Here is a 15,000-nt window from a genome sequence, read left to right on the forward strand (position 1 = left end):
TTTGTAACTTCACAGAGCAGGGCATGTAATGTTCATGTCTTTCGATGGCTTAAACTTCATTAAAATGCATGTATGCTTGTATGTGTGTGATGTACAAGTGCTCTCTCTTGTGGGTGTGAGGCGAGTTCACGCACGCTCACGCAAATAAACATGCTCCTCTGACACACTCGCCCCCCCCTCCCCTTCACACCAGACACGGGCATAGACACAGATACCCTTCCCTCTTCCCCTTCCCTCTCCCTCTCCCCCTTCCCTCTCCCCCTTCCCTCTTCCCCTTCCCTCTCCCTCTCCCCCTTCCCTTCCCTCTTCCCCTTCCCTCTCCCTCTCCCCCTTCCCTTCCCTCTCCCCCTTCCCTCTCCCTCTCCCCCTTCCCTTCCCTCTTCCCCTTCCCTCTCCCCCTTCCCTCTCCCTCTCCCCCTTCCTCTCCCTCTCCCCCTTCCTTTCCCTCTCCCCCTTCCCTTCCCTCTCCCCCTTCCCTCTCCCTCTCCCTCTTCCCCTTCTCTCTCCCTCTCCCTCTCCCCCTTCCCTCTCCCCTCTCCCTCTCCCTCTCCCCCTCCCCCTCCCCCTTCCCTCTCCCCCTCCCCCTTCCCTCTCCCCCTTCCCTCTCCCCCTTCCCTCTCCCTCTCCCTCTCCCCCTTGCCTCTGCCTCTCCCTCTCCCCCTTGCCTCTGCCTCTCCCTCTTCCCCTTGCCTCTGCCTCTCCCTCTTCCCCTTGCCTCTGCCTCTGCCTCTCCCTCTTCCCCTTGCCTCTGCCTCTGCCTCTCCCTCTTCCCCTTGCCTCTGCCTCTGCCTCTCCCTCTTCCCCTTGCCTCTGCCTCTGCCTCTCCCTCTTCCCCTTGCCTCTGCCTCTCCCTCTTCCCTTTGCCTCTGCCTCTCCCTCTTCCCCTTTCTCCCTTCCGTCCTCCCTCCTTCCCCTTTCTCCCTTCCGTCCTCCCTCCTTCCCCTTTCTCCCTTCCGTCCTCCCTCCTTCCCCTTTCTCCCTTCCGTCCTCCCTCCTTCCCCTTTCTCCCTTCCGTCCTCCCTCCTTCCCCTTTCTCCCTTCCGTCCTCCCTCCTTCCCCTTTCTCCCTTCCGTCCTCCCTCCTTCCCCTTTCTCCCTTCCGTCCTCCCTCCGTCCCCTTTCTCCCTTCCGTCCTCCCTCCTTCCCCTTTCTCCCTTCCGTCCTCCCTCCTTCCCCTTTCTCCCTTCCGTCCTCCCTCCTTCCCCTTTCTCCCTTCCGTCCTCCCTCCTTCCCCTTTCTCCCTTCCGTCCTCCCTCCCTTCCCCTTTCTCCCTTCCGTCCTCCCTTCCTTCCCCTTTCTCCCTTCCGTCCTCCCTTCCGTCCTCCCTCCGTCCCCTTTCTCCCTTCCGTCCTCCCTTCCGTCCTCCCTCCGTCCCCCTTTCTCCTTCCGTCCTCCCTCCTTCCCCTTTCTCCCTTCCGTCCTCCCTCCTTCCCCTTTCTCCCTTCCGTCCTCCCTCCTTCCCCTTTCTCCCTTCCGTCCTCCCTCCTCCCCTTTCTCCCTCCCTCCCCTTTCTCCCTCCTCCCCTTTCTCCCTCCCCTCCCCTTTCTCCCTTCCGTCCTCCCTCCCGTCCCCTTTCTCCCTTCCGTCCTCCCTCCGTCCCCTTTCTCCCTTCCGTCCTCCCTCCGTCCCCTTTCTCCCTTCCGTCCTCCCTCTGTCCCCTTTCTCCCTTCCGTCCTCCCTCTGTCCCCTTTCTCCCTTCCGTCCTCCCTCCTTCCCCTTTCTCCCTTCCGTCCTCCCTCCTTCCCCTTTCTCCCTTCCGTCCTCCCTCCTTCCCCTTTCTCCCTTCCGTCCTCCCTCCCTCCCCTTTCTCCCTCCCTCCCCTTTCTCCCTCCCTCCCCTTTCTCCCTCCCTCCCCTTTCTCCCTTCCGTCCCCTTTCTCCCTTCCGTCCTCCCTCCCTCCCCTTTCTCCCTTCCGTCCCCTTTCTCCCTTCCGTCCCCTTTCTCCCTTCCGTCCCCTTTCTCCCTTCCGTCCCCTTTCTCCCTTCCGTCCTCCCTCCGTCCCCTTTCTCCCTTCCGTCCTCCCTCCTTCCCCTTTCTCCCTTCCGTCCTCCCTCCTTCCCCTTTCTCCCTTCCGTCCTCCCTCCTTCCCCTTTCTCCCTTCCGTCCTCCCTCCTTCCCCTTTCTCCCTTCCGTCCTCCCTCCTTCCCCTTTCTCCCTTCCCCTTTCTCCCTTCCGTCCCCTTTCTCCCTTCCCCTTTCTCCCTTCCGTCCTCCCTCCTTCCCCTTTCTGCCTTCCGTCCTCCCTTCCGTCCCCTTTCTGCCTTCCGTCCTCCCTTCCGTCCCCTTTCTCCCTTCCGTCCCCTTTCTCCCTTCCGTCCTCCCTCCTTCCCCTTCCTCCCTTCCGTCCTCCCTCCTTCCCCTTCCTCCCTTCCGTCCTCCCTCCTTCCCCTTTCTCCCTTCCGTCCTCCCTCCTTCCCCTTTCTCCCTTCCGTCCCCTTTCTCCCTTCCGTCCTCCGTCCGTCCTCCCTCCTTCCCCTTTCTCCCTTCCTCCCTCCCCCTTTTCTACCATATACATAAACACACACCCCTCCCCCCCACACAACAGTCTCCTGCAGATACCCCCTCCCCCTCCCCCCAACAGACACAGGCACAGTTAATCCTTCCTCCAACACACACACACACACACACACACAACAGGCTCCTGCAGATACCCCCTCCCCCCCTCTCACATGTGTCCTACAGTTAACCCCCCCCCCCCCTCCAACAGGCATTTCATTTCGTTATTAATTTTTATTATGATCCCTTTTCTACACCCAGATATAAAGCTATACTCATATCCTCTCCCATACCCAGGCCCCTAAAAGCACAGACACTTTTGCATGTGTATAGAATCCATATATACATATCTAATTACATAATTCACCAAGAATGATTGTTAGATACCAAGATGTTTCATAAGAAAAAAAAAATTGCTTCTCGGTATAGACGGAGCATTCCAGAGTAAAGGGGATGAGGTAGATAACGCCTTTAATCATCAGTGATAAAGACTTGCTGATAAGATTAGGGTCCTGTTCCCTCTCTGTGTTCAGTCGTACCCTGGTTCAGTGCGCGTGCGGTGTGCGGAGGAGGGTGCCGAGGGGAAACGTGTGAAAAATCGTGTTTTCGTGGTTTGTTTGCTTGTGTTCTGTGGTGATATCACATTCCAGAGTTTTGTTGTTGTTTTTTTTAAGATATTTTATGCAATAATGGGGATGAATGTTGGACTAGTTGATGAATAAAGTGAACAGCGATAAATACACCTGTTTCAAAATAGCACACGTTTCGCATGTCATTAGTTGTACGCTGAAGTAAAGCGGAATGTCTTTTCAAAGGCAAAGGAGAAGAAACTGACCTTGAAATTACCGTATAATGGAACAGTGTCCCGAGAAAAGGCCCGAAAATGACCCAAATCTTACGGTGGTGACCTTGAGCTTCGAAAAACTTTTTTGAAGAGAAGAAAAATGGTGGCAGTAACTACGAGCGAGCGGGACTCCCCTCCATCGTCGAACGTGGACTGACAGGATCTATTTTGTGTGTGGAAATTCAGTCTGAAAAGTGACATGCGAGATGGACATTCTGGCGGGAGATGTGGAAATTGTTCTTCCTCCTGACGAAGAAGGTTGGTACCATTCTTAATTACGTACGGGCAAGGCTCGAAGTATGAATGAGAATATTGTTAAGTACAGAAAACGTATGAAAACGTATGTGACCAGTTTCGACAATTTCCAAAGTGCACGTGCCTGATGGAGATGTGTTTGCACTTAGTCGAAACTGGCCAGGCACTTCTCTCGTGCCGTGAAGATATACATTCTCAGTCATTGCATTTTCTACTTTCGTCGCAGTGAGCACTTTTCGTGCATGGTTCTTTTAGAGTATATATTTAGGGAACGATTATGACCCGCTCGTAGATGCAGGATTCTGCCATTGTTGGGTTGGTTGCAATGACCTGCAATGATTGGGTTGGTTGCAATGACCTGCAATGATTGGGTTGGTTGCAATGACCTGCGATGATTGGGTTGGTTGCAATGACCTGCAATGATTGGGTTGGTTGCAATGACCTGCAATGATTGGGTTGGTTGCAATGACCTTCAATGATTCGGTTGGTTGCAATGACCTTCAATGATTGGGTTGGTTGCAATGACCTTCAATTATTGGGTTGGTTGCAATGACCTTCAATTATTGGGTTGGTTGCAATGACCGTCAATTATTGGGTTGGTTGCAATGACCTTCAATTATTGGGTTGGTTGCAATGACCTTCAATTATTGGGTTGGTTGCAATGACCTTCAATTATTGGGTTGGTTGCAATGACCTTCAATTATTGGGTTGGTTGCAATGACCTTCAATTATTGGGTTGGTTGCAATGACCTTCAATTATTGGGTTGGTTGCAATGACCTGCAATGATTGGGTTGGTTGCAATGACCTTCAATTATTGGGTTGGTTGCAATGACCTTCAATTATTGGGTTGGTTGTAATGACCTGCAATGATTGGGTTGGTTGTAATGACCTGCAATGATTGGGTTGGTTGTAATGACCCGTTGGGGTGTATGGATAGTTCTGCTATATGTAGAAGAAAAGCCTTCTAGTATATGAATGTTTCTGCTATTTTAGGGATTACCGTATCCTGATAGTACATGGATGACTCTTTAGCTGTTGTAGGGACAACCCTGATGTGTTGTTGTTGTAGGAATGGCATTGACTTGTTATATGCAAGCCCACAGAACTAATTAGAACAACCAGCGTGCAGTAAGTGAAGGCCAAACATGAATTTCATAAGTGAACTTTACAAAGTCATTTTTTTTTTATTGATAAGATCATGCTATCAGCTGATGCTGATGCACAGAAGCAGTAAAATTTATATTACCTTTACATTATCTGTGCCTAAGTTTGTGTTCATGTATGTATACAATGTGCATGCACTTAAACAGTGTATGTACGTGTAGAATGTGTGTACGTACGTGTTGAATGCGTGTCTGTTTGTGTACGTTCGTGTGGGAATGCGGGTATGTGTATGCACGCACGTGTGGAAATGCATAAGTCGTTTGAGGATTACTTTTTTTTCTTTCTTTTTTTAATTCTCGAAATTCCACGCTCCGATAAGTGAGCGGCAAATCCCTCTACCGCGTTGATACGATGATAGAAAAATAATCTAGACAGAAATGTTCATCGAGAGAGGAGCTCCTTTAGTCAACCTGTTTTGCGTCTAGCGGTTTCAATCTCTTAAATGTTTCTGGAGAAGTGATGGTAACTAGACCACTGTGTTAGGAAGGACCTTCAGTAGCGTGCTTGGCAGCTTGTTCGCCAAAGAGGGAAGGTCTTTGAGCTGAGCATAGGGGGTGGTCTTGATGAGGTGATAAGAGGTTTTGTTAAGAGGACTTGTGTTGGTTGTTTGTATAGTAAGAGATCGTTAGTATAAAGAATAATTAAATTTTGACTCCCCCAGAAAGTTGTGCAGCTGGCTAATCCGTTGAGTCACAACTACGAATTAACAAAAACACGGTACAGTGTTTATACAATTCTAGTTGTAACTTATTTTTTAAGAATCGTCGAAATAATTTATTTAATCCAAAGGCAGTTTGAAATCATGGACTAAAAAAAGCAAGCATAGACTACGGATGAAAATCTTGCCACCTGTCACCCCGCGCCGAGATAGCTGGATGGGAGGGGGGGGGGGTAAACCATCGACAGTGTTCGTAACGCACTTTTTGCACATTATCTTAAAGGTGGCTGTTTAGTGTGAGGTTTCATGGTTGTTTCCCGCCGTGTACACGAGGATTTCATGGCGGCATATTAGAATATTGGATTGTAATAATTTCTTTAGTCTATGGTTAGAAGCCACCATAAGCTGTAAGCTTTTTACCACGTTTGTTTAAGGTCAGCAACCTTGCTTAGATTGGCACGATTATGCATTAAATTTTTTTTTAAAAAGAGCTCTCAGGATATAAAGAAATTGAGAAATTTGTGTTTGAACAAAATTACACACAACACATGCACGCAGATAAAATTTAGTCATAAGAACAACGTGACGTTTCGATCCTATCCAGAAACCCTCTCAGTGCGAAGTACAGATCGAAAAAGCGGTTGGTTGGTATTACGTTTCGTCCAAAAAGTTACTGATGGATTTGAAACGTCTGGTTTATTGGTACTGTAGCTGCATTTAAGTTTAAAACGAGGTAAAGAGTAATTGCAAGGCGGTACAAAAGTAGATTTGAAACTTAGCCATAAATGGTAGACAGAAGTAATATATTCAAAATCTAAAATTCTATCTTATCTGTTACCCAGTAAAACTATAAAAGGATAAGATCAGAAAATAATCCAAGTCTCGGTTAAATGACTTTCCGTAATGTATAAGCCACAAGTTTAAACGGCAATTTATAGTTATTTACGATTCAAGGCAGTCTTAGTGTTGCGCAACAAATAATCTAAAACCAAAAGCCGTAGTTAGTTTGATATAATTAGTTCCCTTCACACACATGATGGTAGACGCAGGTCAGGTCAGGTCAAGGGTTAATACGGGCTGTAGGAATGGTCAGCGGTTGAGTTTATGACATACTTAATTGTATATGTGATGTGATCTATACTTCTTATTCGATTAAATTGTCTTGCCCTTTCCCGAACTTGCCAAGAGTGCATCAAACAGAAGATAAACAATAACGAAGGAATTCTGGTTCTAGGATAAAATGTCGCGGGGACGGCATGTTGCCATTTGTGTCAATATGTTGCGGTTCGTTGTCGACAGGCCAGATTTAGGAAGAAATGGTAAATTACAACCAACACAATTTGGTATATAGAATACATAATGACAATGGTGTCAGACATATAAATCATATATTATATATATTTTTTCTCTAGGTAATAAGATATTTTGTGATGAACTTTATTGGTGTATGGGGATCACCATTACTTTTGCTATTTGCTTCAGATATTGCAAATCTATAAGGATACAAGTTTCTAATTTTGCAGTAAGCGATTTGATCCTCTTATTTATAAGCTTGTACTTCATCTGGCCCGAGGGATGCTTCCTGCCAGCTGCATGGGGCTCGCGATTCAGGGCTAATTTGTGCTGCTCCTTTTGGTATTATGCAGCGGTAGCTGAGGATGGTCCGGCAGCATCCTGACAAACCCTTTGTGCCATCCTTCCAACATATTCACTCGTTGATAGATGTTCCAAGTCTGATTGGGGAATTTCACAGGAATTTCCCTGTCACCATGAATCTGCTAGCCAACATGAAGCCCATCATCCTTGGAAATTTCGTCGGCAAGGAGTATCCTCATGTAATGGTGGGCGTCGCCCAGCGGAACAAATGCCAGAACCAGGAACCTCCTGACGAAGGCGAAGGCAGCAGCATCTCTGTACCGTGCTGCGAGACCAAAATTCTGGACGTGTCTCCAGACAGGCCGAACCAGGTGGAAATAGCCTCCAGTAACCTCGGAAGGCGTCCATTGATGCTTTCTCAAAATGTCATTATTGTCCCTGGGGTGCATGATAAGCCAGGGGAATAAGCTGTAACACCTCGTACAACATTTTATCATGTATATCTTCAGTCTTTCCTGGCAAGAGTGCATAGACGCACGGATGTGTTATACCAACAAAATATGCATGTAAATGTCCCATCACCAAACCAATGACGAGACTCGGCAAGAAATTTCAAATTAGTCTGCTGCGAAGATCATCATCATAACGAAGGAAGAGGCTCTTCGCTTAATGTTGTCCGAAATAGCTGAAGATCACACGCACCTGCCTGTTGCCGCACTCGCCTCAACATCCTCGTGACGGCGTCTACCGTTGGTATTAAATGAGCCCAGCCGACTTCAACTCTAGCGTAAAATGTGCGATGGGCTCTGTTGTTGCGGCAGCACGTTCTTTCTCCACCTCAGCCTTCCAAGGGACAGCAGGATGTCTGTGGGTGGGGTTTTGCCACTTTACTATTCCCCCATTAACGGCGTGAACCCTGGCACCACAGGTTCTGTCTTCGCATCTCCACACCACCTTGTCGTGATTGTCTATTTCCTTCGTAAAGAGATGCTGGCCAACTCTTAGTTTCACAGTCGCCCGGTATAACTGTATAATGCGACAGGCCTCGGGGACGTCGACTAGAGAAGGTGGAGTAGGGTAATCGTCACTCAACCCTTCTTATAATGAAACATCGAGCTCGGGGTAGGGTGGTAATGGAAACCCCGTTGAATTCTCTGTGCTGTATGATATCTCACTCCTTGAATATTCCTTAATGTGGCAAGATAACACGACCCGAGACACACACGGCTGAACAGAACGCTGAAACATAAGGTCATCTGTTCGCAGAGTGGAAGCAGAAGCGGAAGTTAGAGCAAATAGGGCAGGTAAGGTCAGCGGACGACCAGGTTATGCGAGGACACCTGAATGCCTCTATGTACCCACATCTCACAACAGTCACCGCCACATGGTGTCCGCCCGACTTTGAATCATACAAGTTTGCGACCTGGCTTCCGGGTCATGGTGTCCGCACGACAAAAAAAAAAAAAAAAAACGTGTACCAGAATTCGTTTTTTTAATTTTTATAGAATTTCGATCCTATGTTAGTAGTGTATATTTTTAAAATGGGTTTAGCCCCAATATGGTTTGTCTGGGTACACTTCCATTTATTGTTGTGTGTGTGTGTGTGTTTATTTAATTATTTATGTATGTATGCTGGTAGTGATTGTGTAATTGTACTTGTGTATGTATGACTAGGTAACTTTGTGCATGCATGTACGTATGTAGGTGTTTATGACTTTGGGTATGTGTGTATTGCCTTTGTATGTATATATGATTGGCATCTTTTTTGGATGCAAATATGTGTGTGAATGATTGTATGACTGCTTTGTGTGTGTGTATAGCTGCGTGTGTGTGTGTGTGTGTGTGTGTGTGTGTGTGTGTGTGTGTGTGTGTGTGCATATATACATATATACATATATACATATATACATATATACATATATACATATATACATATATACATATATACATATATACAAGTATACATACATACATGTATACATACAAGTATACATACATACATGTATACATACAAGTATACATACATACATGTATACATACATGTATACATACAAGTATACATACAAGTATACATACATACATGTATACATACAAGTATACATACATACATGTATACATACATACATACATACATACATGTATACATACATGTATACATACATACATACATACATGTATACATACATACATACATGTATACATACATACATACATACATGTATACATACATACATACATGTATACATACATACATACATGTATACATACATACATGTATACATACATACATACATGTATACATACATACATACATGTATACATACATACATATATACATACATGTATACATACATACATACATACATGTATACATACATACATACATACATGTATACATACATACATACAAGTATACATACATAGATACATACATAGATACATACATACATGTATTCATACATACATACATACATACATGTATACATACATACATACATACATGTATACATACATACATACATACATGTATACATACATACATACATACATGTATACATACATACATACATGTATACATACATACATACATGTATACATACATACATACATACATGTATACATACATACATACATGTATACATACATACATACATACATGTATACATACATACATACATACATGTATACATACATACATACATACATGTATACATACATACATGCATACATGTATACATACATACATGCATACATGTATACATACATACATACATGTATACATACATACATACATACATACATACATACATACATGTATACATACATACATACATACATACATACATACATGTATACATACATGTATACATACATACATACATACATGTATACATACATACATACATACATACATACATGTATACATACATACATACATGTATACATACATACATACATACATGTATACATACATACATACATACATACATGTATACATACATACATACATACATGTATACATACATACATACATGTATACATACATACATACATACATGTATACATACATACATACATACATGTATACATACATACATACATACATGTATACATACATACATACATACATGTATACATACATGTATACATACATACATACATACATGTATACATACATACATACATGTATACATACATACATACATGTATACATACATACATGTATACATACATACATACATGTATACATACATACATACATGTATACATACATACATACATGTATACATACATACATGTATACATACATACATACATACATACATACATACATACATACATACATACATGTATACATACATACATAATTGTGTGTGTGCTTTTATATGTATTTTTATGTATGTGTATGTGTATGTGTATATATGTATGTGTATGTGTATATATGTATGTGTATGTGTATATATGTATGTGTGTTTGTATGGGTATATATGTATGTGTGTTTGTATGGGTATATATGTATGTGTGTTTGTATGGGTATATATATATGTATGTGTGTTTGTATGGGTATATATGTATGTACTTTTGTATGTATGTATATATGTGTATATATGTATGTATATGTATATGAATGTTTGTATGTATGTATATGTATATGAATGTTTGTATGTATGTGTATATGTGTATGAATTTTTGTATGCATGTGTATATATGTGTATGTACTTTTGAATGTATATGTATATATGTGTATGTACTTTTGAATGTATATGTATATATGTGTATGTACTTTTGAATGTATATGTATATATGTGTATGTACTTTTGAATGTATATGTATATATGTGTATGTACTTTTGAATGTATATGTATATATGTGTATGTACTTTTGAATGTATATGTATATATGTGTATGTACTTTTGAATATATGTATATATGTGTATGTACTTTTGAATGTATATGTATATATGTGTATGTACTTTTGAATGTATATGTATATATGTGTATGTACTTTTGAATGTATATGTATATATGTGTATGTACTTTTGAATGTATATGTATATATGTGTATGTACTTTTGAATGTATATGTATATATGTGTATGTACTTTTGAATGTATATGTATATATGTGTATGTACTTTTGAATGTATATGTATATATGTGTATGTACTTTTGAATGTATATGTATATATGTGTATGTACTTTTGAATGTATATGTATATATGTGTATGTACTTTTGAATGTATATGTATATATGTGTATGTACTTTTGAATGTATATGTATATATGTGTATGTACTTTTGAATGTATATGTATATATGTGTATGTACTTTTGAATGTATATGTATATATGTGTATGTACTTTTGAATGTATATGTATATATGTGTATGTACTTTTGAATATATATGTATATATGTGTATGTACTTTTGAATGTATATGTATATATGTGTATGTACTTTTGAATGTATATGTATATATGTGTATGTACTTTTGAATGTATATGTATATATGTGTATGTACTTTTGAATGTATATGTATATATGTGTATGTACTTTTGAATGTATATGTATATATGTGTATGTACTTTTGAATGTATATGTATATATGTGTATGTACTTTTGAATGTATATGTATATATGTGTATGTACTTTTGAATGTATATGTATATATGTGTATGTACTTTTGAATGTATATGTATATATGTGTATGTACTTTTGAATGTATATGTTTATATGTGTATGTACTTTTGAATGTATATGTATATATGTGTATGTACTTTTGAATGTATATGTTTATATGTGTATGTACTTTTGAATGTATATGTTTATATGTGTATGTACTTTTGAATGTATATGTATATATGTGTATGTACTTTTGAATGTATATGTTTATATGTGTATGTACTTTTGAATGTATATGTTTATATGTGTATGTACTTTTGAATGTATATGTTTATATGTGTATGTACTTTGTATGTATATGTATGTATGTGTATGTACTTTGTATGTATATGTATATATGTATGTACTTTTGTATGTAGGTTAATTTAAAAATGTGTGCACCTCTGTATAAGTATATGTATCTGTATAGTTTTGTATCTGTATGTGTGTATAGGTGTCTGCACTTGTGTATGTGTTTGTACATGTATTTATATTTTTATCTAGGTGCATGTTGTGTATGTGCGTGTAATTATCTATCTATTTTTGTGTGTGTGTGTGTATATATGTATGTAAGGGGGCACTGTGCATGTATGTATGTGTGTGGGAAGGGGAGTGAGGGGTCTGTGTATATATGATTCTGTGTCAGGGGTGGAGTCTGTGTATGCATGGTTGTGTTGAGAGGTATGTATGAATGTCTGTTGTGTGTGTTTAGACAGTATGCATATTTATGATCTCACTGTGGCAAGAATGGCCAGAAGTATGTACAGAGCTATATATACACATATGTACATGTTTATGGTTGATAGTTGCACATAGCTAAATTTAGTGTTGCTGTCTTTTCAGATCCACATGTACGAATAGTTGGAAGCCCAGAGTCCGTACGAGTGGCAGGTGCCATGGTGCGGCAAGAACTCGAGCCTCACAATAAGGTTACGATGAAAATGGATGTGTCCTGGACTCACCATTCTCATATCATAGGAAAAGGAGGCAACACAATACAGCCAGTAGTAAAGAGAACAGGTATAGTTTACGGAGTATGAAGTGTATTTGTTATGTAGAAAGTATGGAGGTTCATGCTCATAGACGTGCACCTTGTACTGTTAAAAAAAAAAGAAAAAAAGGAAAAAAAAAAAATAAATAAATGCCCACTCAATTCTGCCCTCTCAAAGTTACTGTACATAATGCTTATAAACCATCTCATGACGACGATAATCCAAGTCAAGTGTAGAAAATATACAAAATCTTTAATTCTTTCACATCTATTTTCAGTGTGTATGTTTACATAAATCTGATCGTGTATATACATATGTACGTAAATGCATATGTACATACATTCATCCATACATACATGTATGTACATACATATACATGCATATGCATGCATACATATATGCAAATACATGCATACATATATACATATACATATATACATATACATACATATATTCATATACATACATATACACATATACATACATATATATACATATATACATATACATATACACACATGTATACATATACATACATGTTTACATATATATACATATACATATATACATATACATATATACATATACATATATACATATACATATACATATATACATATACATATACATACATACATACATATACATACATACATATATACATATACATACATGCATATATACATACATATATACATACATACACATATACATATACATACACATACATACATATATACACATACATATATATACATACACATACGTACATATACATATATACACATACATATATATACATACACATACGTACATATACATATATACACATATACATACGTATATATGTATGTATACATACATGTATACAAACATACACATGAATACATACATACACACATGAATACATACATACACATATATACATATACATTTACACAATAGCTTTCTATAAGTACATGTCTATCTAAATGTTTATCTTTGTATATAGCAATATAGTCATATGCAGGCCTAGCTGTGTATGCACCTGTAAGGATGAGTGTATATACATATTTATGTATTTACCTGTATGTATGTAATTTGATTTTGTGATATTGTTTGTACATCATTATTAGGTGTGGTTATAATGCACATTAATTAAAGTGCATTTAGGAAATTTGATAACTTTTCCCCAACAGGTGTGAGCATTGATTTTCCTGATGGTAACTTTTCCCCAACAGGTGTGAGCATTGATTTTCCTGACGGTAACTTTTCCCCAACAGGTGTGAGCATTGATTTTCCTGACGGTAACTTTTCCCCAACAGGTGTGAGCATTGATTTTCCTGACGGTAACTTTTCCCCAACAGGTGTGAGCATTGATTTTCCTGACGGTAACTTTTCCCCAACAGGTGTGAGCATTGATTTTCCTGACGGTAACTTTTCCCCAACAGGTGTGAGCATTGATTTTCCTGACGGTAACTTTTCCCCAACAGGTGTGAGCATTGATTTTCCTGACGGTAACTTTTCCCCAACAGGTGTGAGCATTCATTTTCCTGACGGTAATAAAAACAGTGAAGTGCGCAAGAGTAATCAGGTGTCGATAAACAGTCGGGGTGAAGAGCTAGCCGGCTTGGAAGATGCTCGTGGTGCTATTCGAGAGCTGACTCCCCTCGTCTTCTCCTTCTCCCTCTCCGCAAATGCTCAGTTTGTGAACATATCTGACCCAAACATGCTGATCTTCCATGTGCAGAATACGTATAATGTTCAGGTATGATGGCGTGTGAGCTTGTTTTTATATTTGATTACTGTTGTTGCATGATGTAGGTGGGAAGAAATGAAGAGGCTCATGACATGTAGTAACAATCAGATATGTTTTTAATAGTCTCAAAATAACAAATTAATTAGACCTTGTCCTTTAGCAAACAGGATTTTAAAGTTTCATTCATGACGTGACATTGTCTGTGACTGTGGATACAAATATTGGAAAGTTAAAGGTCAATAGAGTTATTTCAATATCAATTAGCTTCTGCTTAATTAGATAAAAGTTGTGGAGAGCTTCTTGCATTCACATGGTTTGTACTTTCTTCTTTCCTCTTTCCTCCTCCTCTTCTTCCCTCCTCCTCCTCCTCTTCTTCCCTCCTCCTCCTCCTCTTCTTCCCTCCTCCTCCTCCTCTTCTTCCCTCCTCCTCCTCCTCTTCTTCCCTCCTCCTCCTCCTCTTCTTCCCTCCTCCTCCTCCTCTTCTTCCCTCCTCCTCCTCCTCTTCTTCCCTCCTCCTCCTCCTCTTCTTCCCTCCTCCTCCTCCTCTTCTTCCCTCCTCCTCCTCCTCTTCTTCCCTCCTCCTCCTCCTCTTCTTCCCTC

General features: G+C 40.4%; 1 protein-coding gene across 1 annotated transcript in view; it reads left to right on the forward strand.

Annotated features, from left to right (window-relative positions):
• LOC125047781 (protein bicaudal C homolog 1-like) overlaps nucleotides 1-15,000 on the forward strand; it is a 49,481-nt gene that overhangs the window by 17,892 nt on the left and 16,589 nt on the right. Inside the window, exons 4-5 of the mRNA XM_047646219.1 lie at nucleotides 12,514-12,690; nucleotides 14,177-14,409. Coding sequence (XP_047502175.1) covers nucleotides 12,514-12,690; nucleotides 14,177-14,409 — 410 coding nt within the window. The remainder of the gene's footprint in view (nucleotides 1-12,513; nucleotides 12,691-14,176; nucleotides 14,410-15,000) is intronic.

Source organism: Penaeus chinensis, chromosome 42 (genome assembly GCF_019202785.1).
Source record: "Penaeus chinensis breed Huanghai No. 1 chromosome 42, ASM1920278v2, whole genome shotgun sequence".
In the NCBI taxonomy this organism is placed as follows: Eukaryota; Metazoa; Arthropoda; class Malacostraca; order Decapoda; family Penaeidae; genus Penaeus; species Penaeus chinensis.